At 36.1% G+C, this 13,023-nt stretch overlaps 1 protein-coding gene across 1 annotated transcript; it reads left to right on the top strand.

Annotated features, from left to right (window-relative positions):
- The first annotated feature begins 6,114 nt into the window (after window positions 1–6,114).
- Window positions 6,115–6,843, top strand: LOC133039259 (uncharacterized). Its single transcript, XM_061118108.1, has one exon. It carries the CDS (start codon window positions 6,115–6,117, stop codon window positions 6,841–6,843), a length of 729 nt encoding a protein of 242 aa, XP_060974091.1.
- Window positions 6,844–13,023: the final 6,180 nt, after the last annotated feature.

The raw sequence follows: 13,023 nt of genomic DNA, 5'->3' as shown, positions 1-13,023 counted from the left end.
TAATCATTCTAGCAACCTTTTATTCGATCAAGATTGGAATTCAGCGTTGTCCCGTTTAGGCGAGAGTCAAGGCAATTCTATCTTATGAGCTTCCACCATTGTTTCATAATTTGCAAGTCAAATATGGTCGCCACCATTAGGGTGATCCATACCATATAAAATACTTACAAACTACTTATCTTTCGAGATTAAACGGTGCGAAATTGCTAATGAACGTTCTTCCATTAGGGAGGATTACTCACTAAAACAAACGCGATGTAAAACCAACAATGGAAATCGAATATCTTAATAATAAAGCTCATTATTTAAAGTGAGTTGTATTTTCTTTGATTCTCTTTATTTTATATATTTATTTTAAATATATATTTATATAATTAAAATTTCCAATTTAGAATGAAAAATTCTAAATATAAATTTTAATTTAATATTTATAAATTTTACTTAGATGGATATGAAAATAATATGAATTATTTCCATCTTAGTAATAATTTCCAATAAATATTTAGAAAAATATTCAATTTAAGTTGTTACAAAATTAATTTAAATTAATTTACAACTCAAATTTAATTTTCTATAAATATATATATTGCATTTCGAAAAATTAAAGTATTCAAGGATTCAATTTTTGAAAATGCATGTTAAAATAAAAAAAAAAAATTAATCCTGGAAAAATTATTCTAATTTAATGTTGGCCCAAAATTAATTAATAAAATTAATTTACAACAAAAAATATAATTTTCCTATTTAATAAAATATTTAAGAAAAATTTCAAATATTTAAGTATGATGATGAAAATCAACTTAAATATTAATTTTCTATTTAATTAAATACACTAGAAAAATACTTCAAGCAAAAATATCACCTATCTAGATTTTCCTTTGACTAATTAATTCAATTTCTAATAATATATTTTAATTCATTTATTTTAAATTAATCAATTAATGAAAAAAATTATTGATTTAAGTTGGTCCAAAATTAAAATAAATAATTTACAACTTTAATCTATTTTTCAAATAAAATTCGAAATTCCAGCATTTAAGAAATGCAATTTCGAAATTTGATTAATAAAATAAAGAAAAAAAATATATATTTTGAAAATTATTTAAATTTAGTTGAAAAATTAAATTTCAACTAAAAATAATTTTCTATTTAATTAAGTGTCATGAAAAAAAAATATTTAAGTATCATGATGAAAATCAACTTAGATATTTAATTTTCAAATTAATTAAATGTATTAAATTCAAGAAATAAATAATTAAGTGTAGAGAATGCTTAATTATTAATCTCTAGTTTAATACTAGGAAAAATATAATTAAAATAAATTGTACCAAAATTAATTATATAAATAATTAATTTCACAATCTATAATATTTTCCTATTTAATATTAGAAATAATAAGTACTCTAGAAATAACTATCTAGAAAATATCTTATTCGACTAAGTATCTTTTAGAAAAAATCTAGAACTTAAATATTTTCAAATTTAAATTTAATTAAATATCAAAAATTAAGTTGTAACCACTTAATTTGAAAATATTCCATTTTAAGTTAATATTTGAAAAGATATTAACTTAAAAAATATCTAAAATATTACATTTTAAGTTAATATTCGAAAAGATATTAACTTAAAAATAATCTAAAGAATCTTAATAACCAATGCCTAAAATTCCTCAACTTAATTTTGAAATTTTAAATCCAAAACATATTCAGATTTAAGTTTTTTAGTTATAGATAACTAAATGTCAACTTAAATAGGAATATTTAATGAAAAATTTAAATTAAGCTTCAGAAAGAATCTAGATGGTTATAATTCTATATTTAATTAAATACAAGAAAAAACATATAGTTTAGCTTAGAATAAAAAATTCTTTAAACTATAATTTTCTTAAATTAATTTCAAAATAAATGAAATTAATTATGTTGCTAATCAATTTTATTAGGTTAAACTAGTTTAATTAACCTAGTACAGTTATTCAAATCAGGCAAATGGGCCTTCACAATTGGGGTGGTTCATGTGAGGGGGTGCTGGATTCAGTATGTCGTACCCACTTCTATGGCTCCCAACTCTCACACAAGGCCCAAAAGAGAGGAATTTAACCTTAAAATGAACAACTGTTATTAATTGAATAGGCCCAAAAACTAAATGGGCCTAAATAAAATCTATCAAGATTTATGATAATTTATTTTAGCAACAACAACCTATATGCATCTATAATGAAATTAAACACATAGGCTCACACAGGCACACTTTGGATGGGTCCTATCATGTTGCTAGGTCATACACAGATAAAAGAAGATTGTAAATATACCTGTTACAAATTATTTACTTGACCAAGGGAGCCATCAGATCATGAGATCTGGCAAAAAGTAACCATGGCTATTTGCAATCAAGCTATAATAGGTTTTGAAAACTTACACACAAGCTAAAACACATACTCGTGCAACAAGGTTAGCTGGATAGTTGGATGTAGGATTTATTTAATTTTAAATAAATAATTTCGAAAATTTAAATATTTAAATAAAAAAAAAATTCGAAAAATTTAAAAAAAAAATTCAAAATTTCAAAAAAAAAATTAAATTTAAAATTAAACCTACAATTTTGAAAAATTAGGTTTCAACCAATCTAAATATCATTTCAAAATTTGCTAACTACTTTTAAAAAATTAAATGTTATTTTATAAATAAAAATTAAATAAAAAATTAAAAAAGATAAATAAATATCTTTTTCAGATTTTAAATGTAATTTAAATAAATAAAATAACAAAATTTAAAAGTTAGCAAAATATCTTACATCTATTTAAAATTACATGATTATAGTTATCTTATTTTAAATTTAAATAAGGTCAAATTATTTAAAAAAAAAATTAATTTAAAAAATTTAATATCTGACCTTAAATTTAAAAATAAGATAAGATATAATCAAATTTAAAAATAAGATAGATAATTAAGCAAAAAAGATATATATTTACTATTTTCAAATTCAAATTACACTAATATCATGAATTAAATTTAAAAAATATTAATTAATTTAATTATGATAATTAGAATTGAATTAGGAATAGTAAATGTATAAATACAGAACTACACAAAAAATCGGAAGTTAATTCCATGAAAAAGCATGAAAAAACGAAAAAATTGCAAGCTGTACGGACGGGATGCTGTGCATACCCGTCCGCGCGCGTGCTGGGGCTGTTTGGGCGTGCAAACTCGGCGCTGGTGGGATTTGCATGAAATCCGCGCGCGTATGAGGGTGGCTGCTCAACCCCGATTTTTTCGAAACTTCAAAAAATCATAACTAATTCAAATTAAATCGAAATTGAGTTTTGTAAAAAAAATAACTTGCTTAATTTTTTCCATGCTATCCAATAAAAATAATTCCAAAAACAGATATTCAATTATTTTTCACGAAAATTTACAAACATCAATCAATCATCAAATAACACTCAATACAACATGATGCCATCCAAAACATCAAACAATCGTTTTAAAGTCCAAATTTCTTGCAAGCAAATCAATTACCATGGCTCTGAGGCCAGTTGTTGGAAATTATTTTACCAGGATCTTAGATCTACTCACAAGTATGTTGATTAACACCCTAAATATGAACTTTCTAAAACGATGAAATAAACACATATAAAGTTTAGGAAACCTTACATTGGGTGCAACGGAATTAAATGACTCCTTCCGTTCAGATATCTAGCCCTTGATTCCTTTTTGTAGCAGAGCATTATCAATATCTGAACCTGGATCTCTTTCTCTGAATCTTTGATGCTGAAACTCCTTCTTGCTGAAAGTCTTTCTTCACGATCTTCCTCACTATGGTTGAGGTATCACTTGCTGTGTGTGGGCACTACTCTCATACTAAGAATTTTGAAATTCAAGAGGGAAGAAAGATAGAGGGAGTGGTCGGCCAGATAGGGAGAGAGAAGGCTCAGGTTTTTCTCTGAAGGAAAAATAGAAAATTTAAGTGTAATTTTCCTGAAGCCTTCTCTATCTATTTATAGCATTCCACTAGGGTTAGGTTTGAATTGTTTGGTATTAAAATAATGAAAATATCAGTTTAAATTCCCTACAAAAGTGGTCGGCCATGCTTAGTGGATTTGGGCCTCACTTTTTTCAATTTTGCAGTTTTACCTTTTCTGCATCTGATTTTCTCAAAAACGCCAATTTTCAAATTCAACCATTTAAATGCCAATTCTAACTATTTAATTACTATAAATAATTATTAAATAGTATTGTCATTTATCATATTTATTAATTGAACCATACAAAGTATTATAATTAACAAAAATGCCCCTAAAACTCTTTCTTTACAATTTCGCCCTTACTTAGTGAAAATTTCACATATAGATATAGTCTAAATTGAGAATTATAATTGATTAATCAAAACCAATTATATGAGTCTTACAAGCAATATTATCTCAACTAGTGCAGGGACCATGGGTCTATATAACCGAGCTTCCAATAAGCAGATCAAGAATTTATAACCTAAATTCACTGACTTATTAATTCTTCGTTGAATCCACGCATAGAACTTAGAATTGCACTCTCAGTATATAGAATGCTCTATATGTTCCACCATATAGACACATCATTAGTTATCCATTGTTATAATCCTAATTTGATCAATGATCCTCTATATGAATGATCTACACTATAAAGGGATTAGATTACCGTTACACCCTACAATGTATTTAATCCTTAAAACACTTAACCCCGTATAAATGATATTTCAGCTTATGTGAAATGAGATCTCCACCATTTATTTTCGTTTGGTCAAGCTCGAAGGTGATCATCCTTTACTTACTATTCGCCAGATAGAAGCTATAGATTCCATGTTTATGTTAGCGCTCCCACTCAATTGCACTACCGTGTTCCCAAAATGTACGTATCACCCTGACCTAAAAGTAGGCTTAACTAACAAATCAAAGAACACGAATAGCCTCTTGAGATCGAGCCTAATCATAACAGGATTAAGAGTATTTGATCTAGGATCAACTAGGCGATATAGACTTGAATAGATATTACGGTAAGTTTAATAAATCTAAGTCAAAGTTCAATATCGGTCCCTTCCGATGCATACTCCATGCATACAACCTGAGCTTTACTTTAACCAATGCTATGGAAAGAACATAGCACTTCTCCAAATGCACGTAAACTCTATTGTAGATTATCATATCAGTAAAACCCTGTGTCTGATAAATCTAGGAAACTTTATTCACATAGTCATGTTTACTTTCCAATGGTTAACAGCACAATAAACAGGATCAAGTATGTGAAAAGGGTTACAGACGAATTCATACATTATGTACATATAATCATGAAATAAATCATGTGAACCATGCAACATTAAATGTTATTTCTGATCTATATTAATAAGTAAATCTGATTATATTGAAATGAGTTTTATTGAGGGCATAAAACCCAACACACCCTGCATCACGATCAGGAGGAACTCCGTGCTGCAGTAAATCTCGCATTCGAAGAGCAAAGGCGCATGTTCACTGAATGGAGGGACAAGGAGATGGAAACATAAGGGCCCAACAATCAGCCATTGGCGATCAGACCAGATAGGCGACTGTGTTGATACGACAATCCTATAAGGCTACCGGACAACAGCCCGTAACCGTCATCCCCCTGGGCGAGACAGACGAAGATCCAGCGGTGAACACCTCTAAGACTATAAATGGTAAACCGTCCAATCTCCGGTCACAGGTTCCACTTGTGGGCCAAGCGGTAGGCGGACAGACCCTGTCTAGCAATTCATCAGGAGAAGTCATACCTAAATATTCCAACCAAGTTAATGGTGCAAACCAGCCAATTGGCCAAACCAACCAGTCATTGAGACAACCAGGTGTTTCTATATTTGATAGACTGGGAACAGTTCATGATCTCAGAAACGATCTGAAGAGGAGGAGAGGATTGGATGACCCGCATGATGTGCCAATCGTACAGCCCAGAACCCGCGCTCTAAATCCCGCTAAAATATATGTTCCAAGGCCTATCCGGTCAGAGGAAAAATGATCTCGAGCTGGACCGAGCACGCAGATCCCCTTTCTCCCCAGAGATTAATGTCTTGGAATTGCCTCACAAGTTTAAGATGTCAACCTGAAAGATGTACACTGGGAAAGAAGATCCCTTATCCCACCTCAAGTATTTCGAAATGCAAATGGACCTGCAAGGAGCACGAGGAGATGTATGCTGCAGAGTTTTTCCTGCCACCCTCTCAGAGGCCGCTCAAAAATGGTATTTCAAGTTGGTGCTTGAAAAGTTCAACTCATGGAAGGCTTTCTCCTCGGAGTTCCATGCACAACTCTCCTCTTCTTTCCAGCTTCCGTTGCACCTAGGAGCTCAAGTCAAAGTGAAGAAAAGACCAGGAGAATCTCTCCGAGCCTACATCAGCAGATTCATGATGGAGGCAACTAAGGTTGCACGGGTGACCGAAGACGACAAGTTGTCCGCGATACTGGGGGGCATTGAAGTTATTGGTGAACTTTCGAAGGATATCAAGAAGAACGGACAAGTAGATTCAATGAGTGACTTCCTTGACCGCACAGAAGGTTTTATTAAGCTTGAAGAAGCCATTCAGCGGGCAGAAGTTGAGCAAAAACCTGGCTGGCCAAAAGCTTCCTCTGCTGAGACATCCGTCCAGCTCCCCCAATACCCAAGAAATTCAAGCTCGGGTGGTAAACGGTCCAACAACAAAAATAGGCAAGGAAATGGGAAAAAGGGAAAGTTCACTGGCAAGACCGAACAAACTCCCAGGGAGAATCCTACCAAGTTTATTGCATTTACCATCTTGACAGAAGATATAGAAAGTGTGTATATGGCTACTAATCGTTAGCCCGTACAAGAAGCCCGCACCCATGAAAAAAGATGTAAGCAAGAGAGACATGACCAAGTTTTGCCGATTTCATGGGGATTAGGGCCATGACACCAATGAATGCAACAATCTGAAGTGGGAAATTGAATTTCTGATAAGAAAAAATAATCCACACGTACAGAAGTATGTCAAGGCCGATCAAAATCAAAGGGGCGATAACAACCAAGATTTACTACCACCACCAGTAGATGGACATCTGCAAGTCATTATTAGAGGTCCGCACATAGCTGGAGATTCAGGCAAAACCAGAGAAAGGTATGCCCGAACAGTACAACATGAGCAAGAAGAAGTAGTTCTGGCCGTCGAAGAAAGGAAACCAAAGATCCCACGGGCAGGAGAGGCCACCATAACATTCAATGATGAAGATGCTATCAATATCTGTTTTCCGCACAACGACGCGTTGGTCGTGGAAGTCCAGATAGCTAACAATATGGTGGCCCAAACCATGATAGACAATGGAGCCTCTTCCAACATCTTTTTCAAGACAACGTATAAAAAGATGGGGCTCCAGCTCAAAGATTTAACCCCTGCCTCCAGCCCTTGTATGGTTTTTCCAGCCAATGAGTCGCACCTCTAGGGCAAATTCTGTTGGAAATTATTTTACCAGGATCTAGATTTACTAACAAGTATGTTGGATTAACAACCTATTATGAATTCTAAAACAATCAAAATAAACACATATAAAGTTAGAAAACCTTACAGTGGGTCCAGCGGAATAATATGACTCCTTCCGTTCAGATCTCTAGCCCTTGATTCCTTTCTGTAGCAGAGCATCACCAAGATCTGAACCCGGATCTTCTTTTCTCCTTCTTTGATGCAGAAATTCCATAGTCTTCCATACTATGATTGAGATACCACTTGATGTGTGTGTGCACTACTCATCTCACAAGGATTTCGAAAATTCTCTCTCTTTTCTCTCTTAATTTCGTGGCTGATAGCATCCATGCAAGAGAAGAGAGCAAGGTTGCTTTATATAGGGAAAAGGGAGAGCACAACTTTCCAAATAAAACAGTTTCCTTAATTACTGTGTAATCAATCAACTGCCTTATTTAGTGTGATCCACCACTTTCCTATTTTTGCTAGGCTTTGATTAGCAATTACATGGCAATTAAAAAATAAAAATAATAATTGGGAAACACAAAGGGAGTGCTCGGCCATAGAGGGAAATGGGCCTCACTTGGATTTTGCAGTTTCCTCAATTTTATTTCTATTTCTCTAAAAATGGCATTTTTCCAATTCTAATCATTTAAATGCCAAAACTAATTATTTAATAACTAAAATAGATTATTAAATAATATTGTCATTTAAAATAATTATTAATTAGACATGCAAAGTCTCTCAATTAATAATTAAACCTAGAAACCCTTTTATTTACGATTTCATCCTTAAACTGTGAGAATTCATAAAGTAGACATAGTCTAACTTTTAGAATTATAATTGATTAATTAAAATCAATTAACTGAGTCTTACAAGCAGTATGGCCTCAACTAGTATGGGGACCATGGGTCTATATAACCGAGCTTCCAATAAGTCGAACCGAATTTACCAAGTAAATTCCCTAACTTATTAATTACTCATTGAATCCACACTTAGAACTTGGAATTGCACTCTCAGTCATATAGAAACGCTCTATATGTTCCACGATATAGACACGTCATTAGTTATCCATTGTTATAACCCTAATGTGATCAATGATCCTCTATATAGATGATTTACACTGTACAGGGATGAAATTACCGTAACACCCTACAATGTATTTTATCCTTAAAACACTTAACCCTGTATAAATGATATTTCACCTAAGTGAAATGAGATCTCCACCATTTATCTTCGTTTGGTTAAGCTCGAAGGAAATCATCCTTTACTTTTATTTGCCAAATAGAAGCTATAGATTCCATATTTATGTTAGCGCTCCCCCACTCAATTGTATTACCGTGTTCCCAAAATGTACGTATTACCCTGATACAAAACTGGGCTTAACTAACAAATCAAAGAACACGAGTAACACTCTTGAAATTGAGCCTAACCATATCAGGATTTCGATCATGTGATCTAGGATCAACTTATGATATTGAATTGAATAGATGTTTACGGTAAGTTTCAAAATCTAATTCAAAGTTCAATATCGGTCCATTCCAATGCATACTCCATGCATCCGATACTGGTAAACTTTGCCAATGTCCTGGAAAGGACATAACACTTTTCCAAGGTGTAAGAATACCTATCGCTGATTATACCATGTCAGTCTAAATCCAGTGTTCTGACAAATCAGGGAATCTACTTTTGAACATATAATAAAGATTATATTCCACTGTGCTGACAACACTATAATCTTTAACCAACTCATATGTTCTGGACTTAAAAAGAATTCATACATTATATACACATATAATCATGAAATAAATCATGTGAACCATGCAACATAAAATGTTATTTCTGATCTTTATTAATAAGTAAATCTGATTATATGAAATGAGTTTTATTTAGGGCATCAAACCCAACAAATTCGCCTACTCCTCACTGCTGGGCAATGTAAAGCCCGCTTAGTTAATTTGGAAATTAGCAGTTATTTATGTTAATCAGGAAATTATTTATAGCTATTTAAATAATTTATCATTAATATTTATGGAATTCAGATATGCATATTTATGTCATCAGCAGTTTTTATATTTCGCATTTCCGGTGTCCGGTATTTTGGAACGCGGCGTTTGGCTCAGTAGAAATCACAACTTAGTATGTTAGTATTTTGGGGACGGGTTTAGACATTGGGAATGTCGGGAATGGCCGGGAATTTAGAATGTCCCAAAAATACCCCTTTAGTATGAATTATGTGATTTTATGGTGGAGGGGCAAAATGGTCTTTTTGCCCCATTAGTGTTTTGTTTTGTATGATTTATTAATTGGAAAATAAAGAATTATTTATGTGATTATTTGGCTGAAATAAATGTGACATATGGCTTTTATTCTCTTTTACTCACATTTTCAACACTTAGGCAATTTTAAAGAAAATTTCAAAAAAACACACACACAACTCTCTCTCTCTCTTTCGGCCAAACCTTGAGCAGCAAGGAGGGGATTTTCTCTTTGGATTTTGGCTAGTTGTTCATCATCTCTTAGGGTTCATCTCAAGCTAGGTTGGTTCATGTCTCTCCTCCTTTAATTTCTTGAAAAACTATGTGAAAAATGATGATGCATGCTTGAGTTTTGAGTATTTGTTGCTGCTGTGGTTTTGTTATTTTTCTAGGGTTCAAGTATGATTATTTTGTTGATGATTGAGTTGTTTGAATGCTTGTTAGTTAGGATTGTTCAAGCTTTTAGTTTATATGTGAAAATTGATGATTTTTGTGAGAAAATGCATGTTTTGTTTCTGTATAATTGCTGGGTGTTTTTGTTAGTTTGCAGAGGTATATCTATGCTAGTTTAAGGTGAATTAAGCTAGTGGATTGCTTAGTTAGTTGGTTTTGCTCAAGCTTGAGTTTGAAACTCAAAGCTTGAGCTTTAATGGTGATTTTCGTGTATGAGGTTTCTGGGTAGGTTTGATGCTTTGGTTTTGTTATTTGGGACCTATTGAGGAGGTCTGGAAAGTTTGGGATCAATTGGGTTCGAATTGGTCAAGATATGTGAGTTTTTGCTTGCTGCCTGCGAGGAACCGGAATTCCGGTTGAGCATCCGGAATTCCGGATGGGGTCCTGAATTTTCCCAGAACCGGAATTCGGTTGGGCAACCGGACTTCCGGATGGGGGATTTTTCAGAACCCGAATTTTCCTCGTTTTTGGGTTTTTAGGGGTATTGCCATGCTTTTTATCGATAGGGAAACTTTTAGTTTCGAGTTTTAGTCCCCGGGAAGTGATTTAGCGTGTCGCTTATAGCGTTGTGGTTTTTATGGTTTAGGAGCCGATGTCCGCCGTTCGGCTTCGAGTTCCGGTCAGTTGACGGCACACACGAAATCGGAATCCAGGTAAGATTAGTATAACAGTATGCATATGTAGTTTACATGTTTAGCGTGCATGTAGGAAGCCTGTTAGTTTACATTAGATATGTATTTAGGCTTCGAACCACCCAACCCTGTCACGTCGGTACAGCCGGAGTATGACCAACGGCGGAGTATGACCGGTTCGACCGATCAGCCGACACCGGTTGGTGGTTCGGTGCTATTGACCTATCCCGTCGGTAGACAGCCGGAGTATGACCGGCGGCGGAGTATGACCGGTTCGACCGATCGTGGAGGATACTTGTCAATAGTGCCGGTCCCCCGAACGTTCAAAACTCGCACCATGTTGGACATGGCAAGAGTGCTCGGTACCATGTTGGACATGGCAATGGCGGGACTCAGTATCGTGTTGGACACGGCAGTCAGTTTTATGTATGATATTATTATGCTTTTCTTACTGAGTCTGTCGACTCACAGTTTACGTTGCATGTGTAGGTAAAGGCAAGGCAGTTGCTGATGGACCGTGAGCGAGCTTATGGGATTGTACATGTCGGGGCGGTTAGGCCTGGAGCGTACGATCCTCGGGACAAAGACGGCCGAGATTTTGTAATTGTCGTTAGACGACTTTATTTTGATGTAAAAGTTGAACAGTGAAAACGTTTGTAAATATTTTATAAATCGGGATCCCGTGACTTTTTGCAAAATGGTTTATAAGTTTAATGAAAAAGCAAAATTTTAATTAATCACGTTTTTCCATAAACCTCGTTGATTAGCAACGAGCTGCACAGTACGTTTAAAAAAATCACGTAATACGCCTAAATTAGTTAGGGTGTTACAACTTGGTATCAGAGCCGCTGTGTTGTCTTCCGAAGATCGTCACGACATGTACAATCATCATCAGCAGTTAGCTCGGTTCACGGTTCAGTAAGCCTTTATTGCTTTAGTAGTTTATTTTATTCGATTATGAAAAAGAAAAGCTCGTTAGGAAGCATGTTAGTAGCCTGATAGTAGAATAGGCGCATGTTTCATTTCTAATTTCCAAATTAAGCGGCATTAGTAAGCTCGCCCTGAATACGACCTGATATGCCAACTCTTGGTTTCGCAGGCGGTTCTAGCTAGATGGACGCCAGGCGGACCACGAGGAGTCAGGGCAACTCAGTGGGGTCGAATCAGGGAGAGGGAGCTCGGTTTCCCCCACCTGCTAGGGGCCGAGGCAGAGGTCCCCGAGGCAGGGCTCGTGGTCGGGGTGATGAGAACCCACCACAAGCCTGCCTGAGCTCCCGCCCGATCGGGGAGCCCCGAATCGGGAGTTACGGTTTGCGGAGATGCAAGCCGGGATCGAAGAGCAAGACCTCGAGATTCGAGGTTGAGACGGCAGGGTGCTCCCGCAGTTCCGGTGCCGCAGTTCCGGTGGCACCCGCCCTCGCCGCCTGTGCCGAGATGGTAGTGGCGGCCCACGGATTGGAACCTTTATATGAGCGGTTCGGAAGCAAGCACCTCCGTATTCCCGGGAGGTCCGGATGTGTCGAAAGCCGAGCAAAGTGGCTTACGGTGATCACCGAATTTTGAACTTTATGGGTGTCACCGCAACGACGAGTGGTGTGCGCCACCTTTCGGTTCCCGGGAGGATGCCACGGTATGGTGGGACATGGTGTCTCAGATTCACGATGTCACCACCATGACTTGGGAGAGGTTCCAGGAACTTTTCAACGCGAAGTACTACAACGAGGCGGTTAGAAGCGCCAAGAGAAAGGAATTCGTTCACCTGACCCAGCGGGAGAACATGAGTGTCACTGAGTATACTACTCAGTTTGACCGGTTGGCGAGGTTAGCCTCGGGAATTGTGCCGACCGACTTCAGCCGGAAGGAGAAGTATTTGGACGGGTTGAATCCCAAGATCAGGCATGACCTGATGATTACCACTGACGACAGCACCACCTACGCTCAGATGGTGGAGAAGGCACTGCGAGCTGAGGGCGCAGTGGGATGTATGTCAGATTCAGCCAGTACTCCGGTCGGTGGCGGAGCTCCTACCCCTCCTGCATCAGGATTTAGCAGGGGGAGTAGTGGTTCGGCCATTGATCAGAGGAAGAGGGCACCCACTGCTTCCGGCGGCTCGAGTCAGAACAAGAGGTTCCGGGGGAACCGCAACGCAGGGAGTCGTCCTGGTGGTAATGAGACTCGCTTCTCCTATCCCGAGTGCCCTAGCT

The sequence above is a fragment of the Cannabis sativa genome, chromosome 6 (genome assembly GCF_029168945.1).
Source record: "Cannabis sativa cultivar Pink pepper isolate KNU-18-1 chromosome 6, ASM2916894v1, whole genome shotgun sequence".
NCBI lineage: Eukaryota > Viridiplantae > Streptophyta > Magnoliopsida > Rosales > Cannabaceae > Cannabis > Cannabis sativa.
This window is presented reverse-complemented; position numbering and strand designations above follow the sequence as displayed.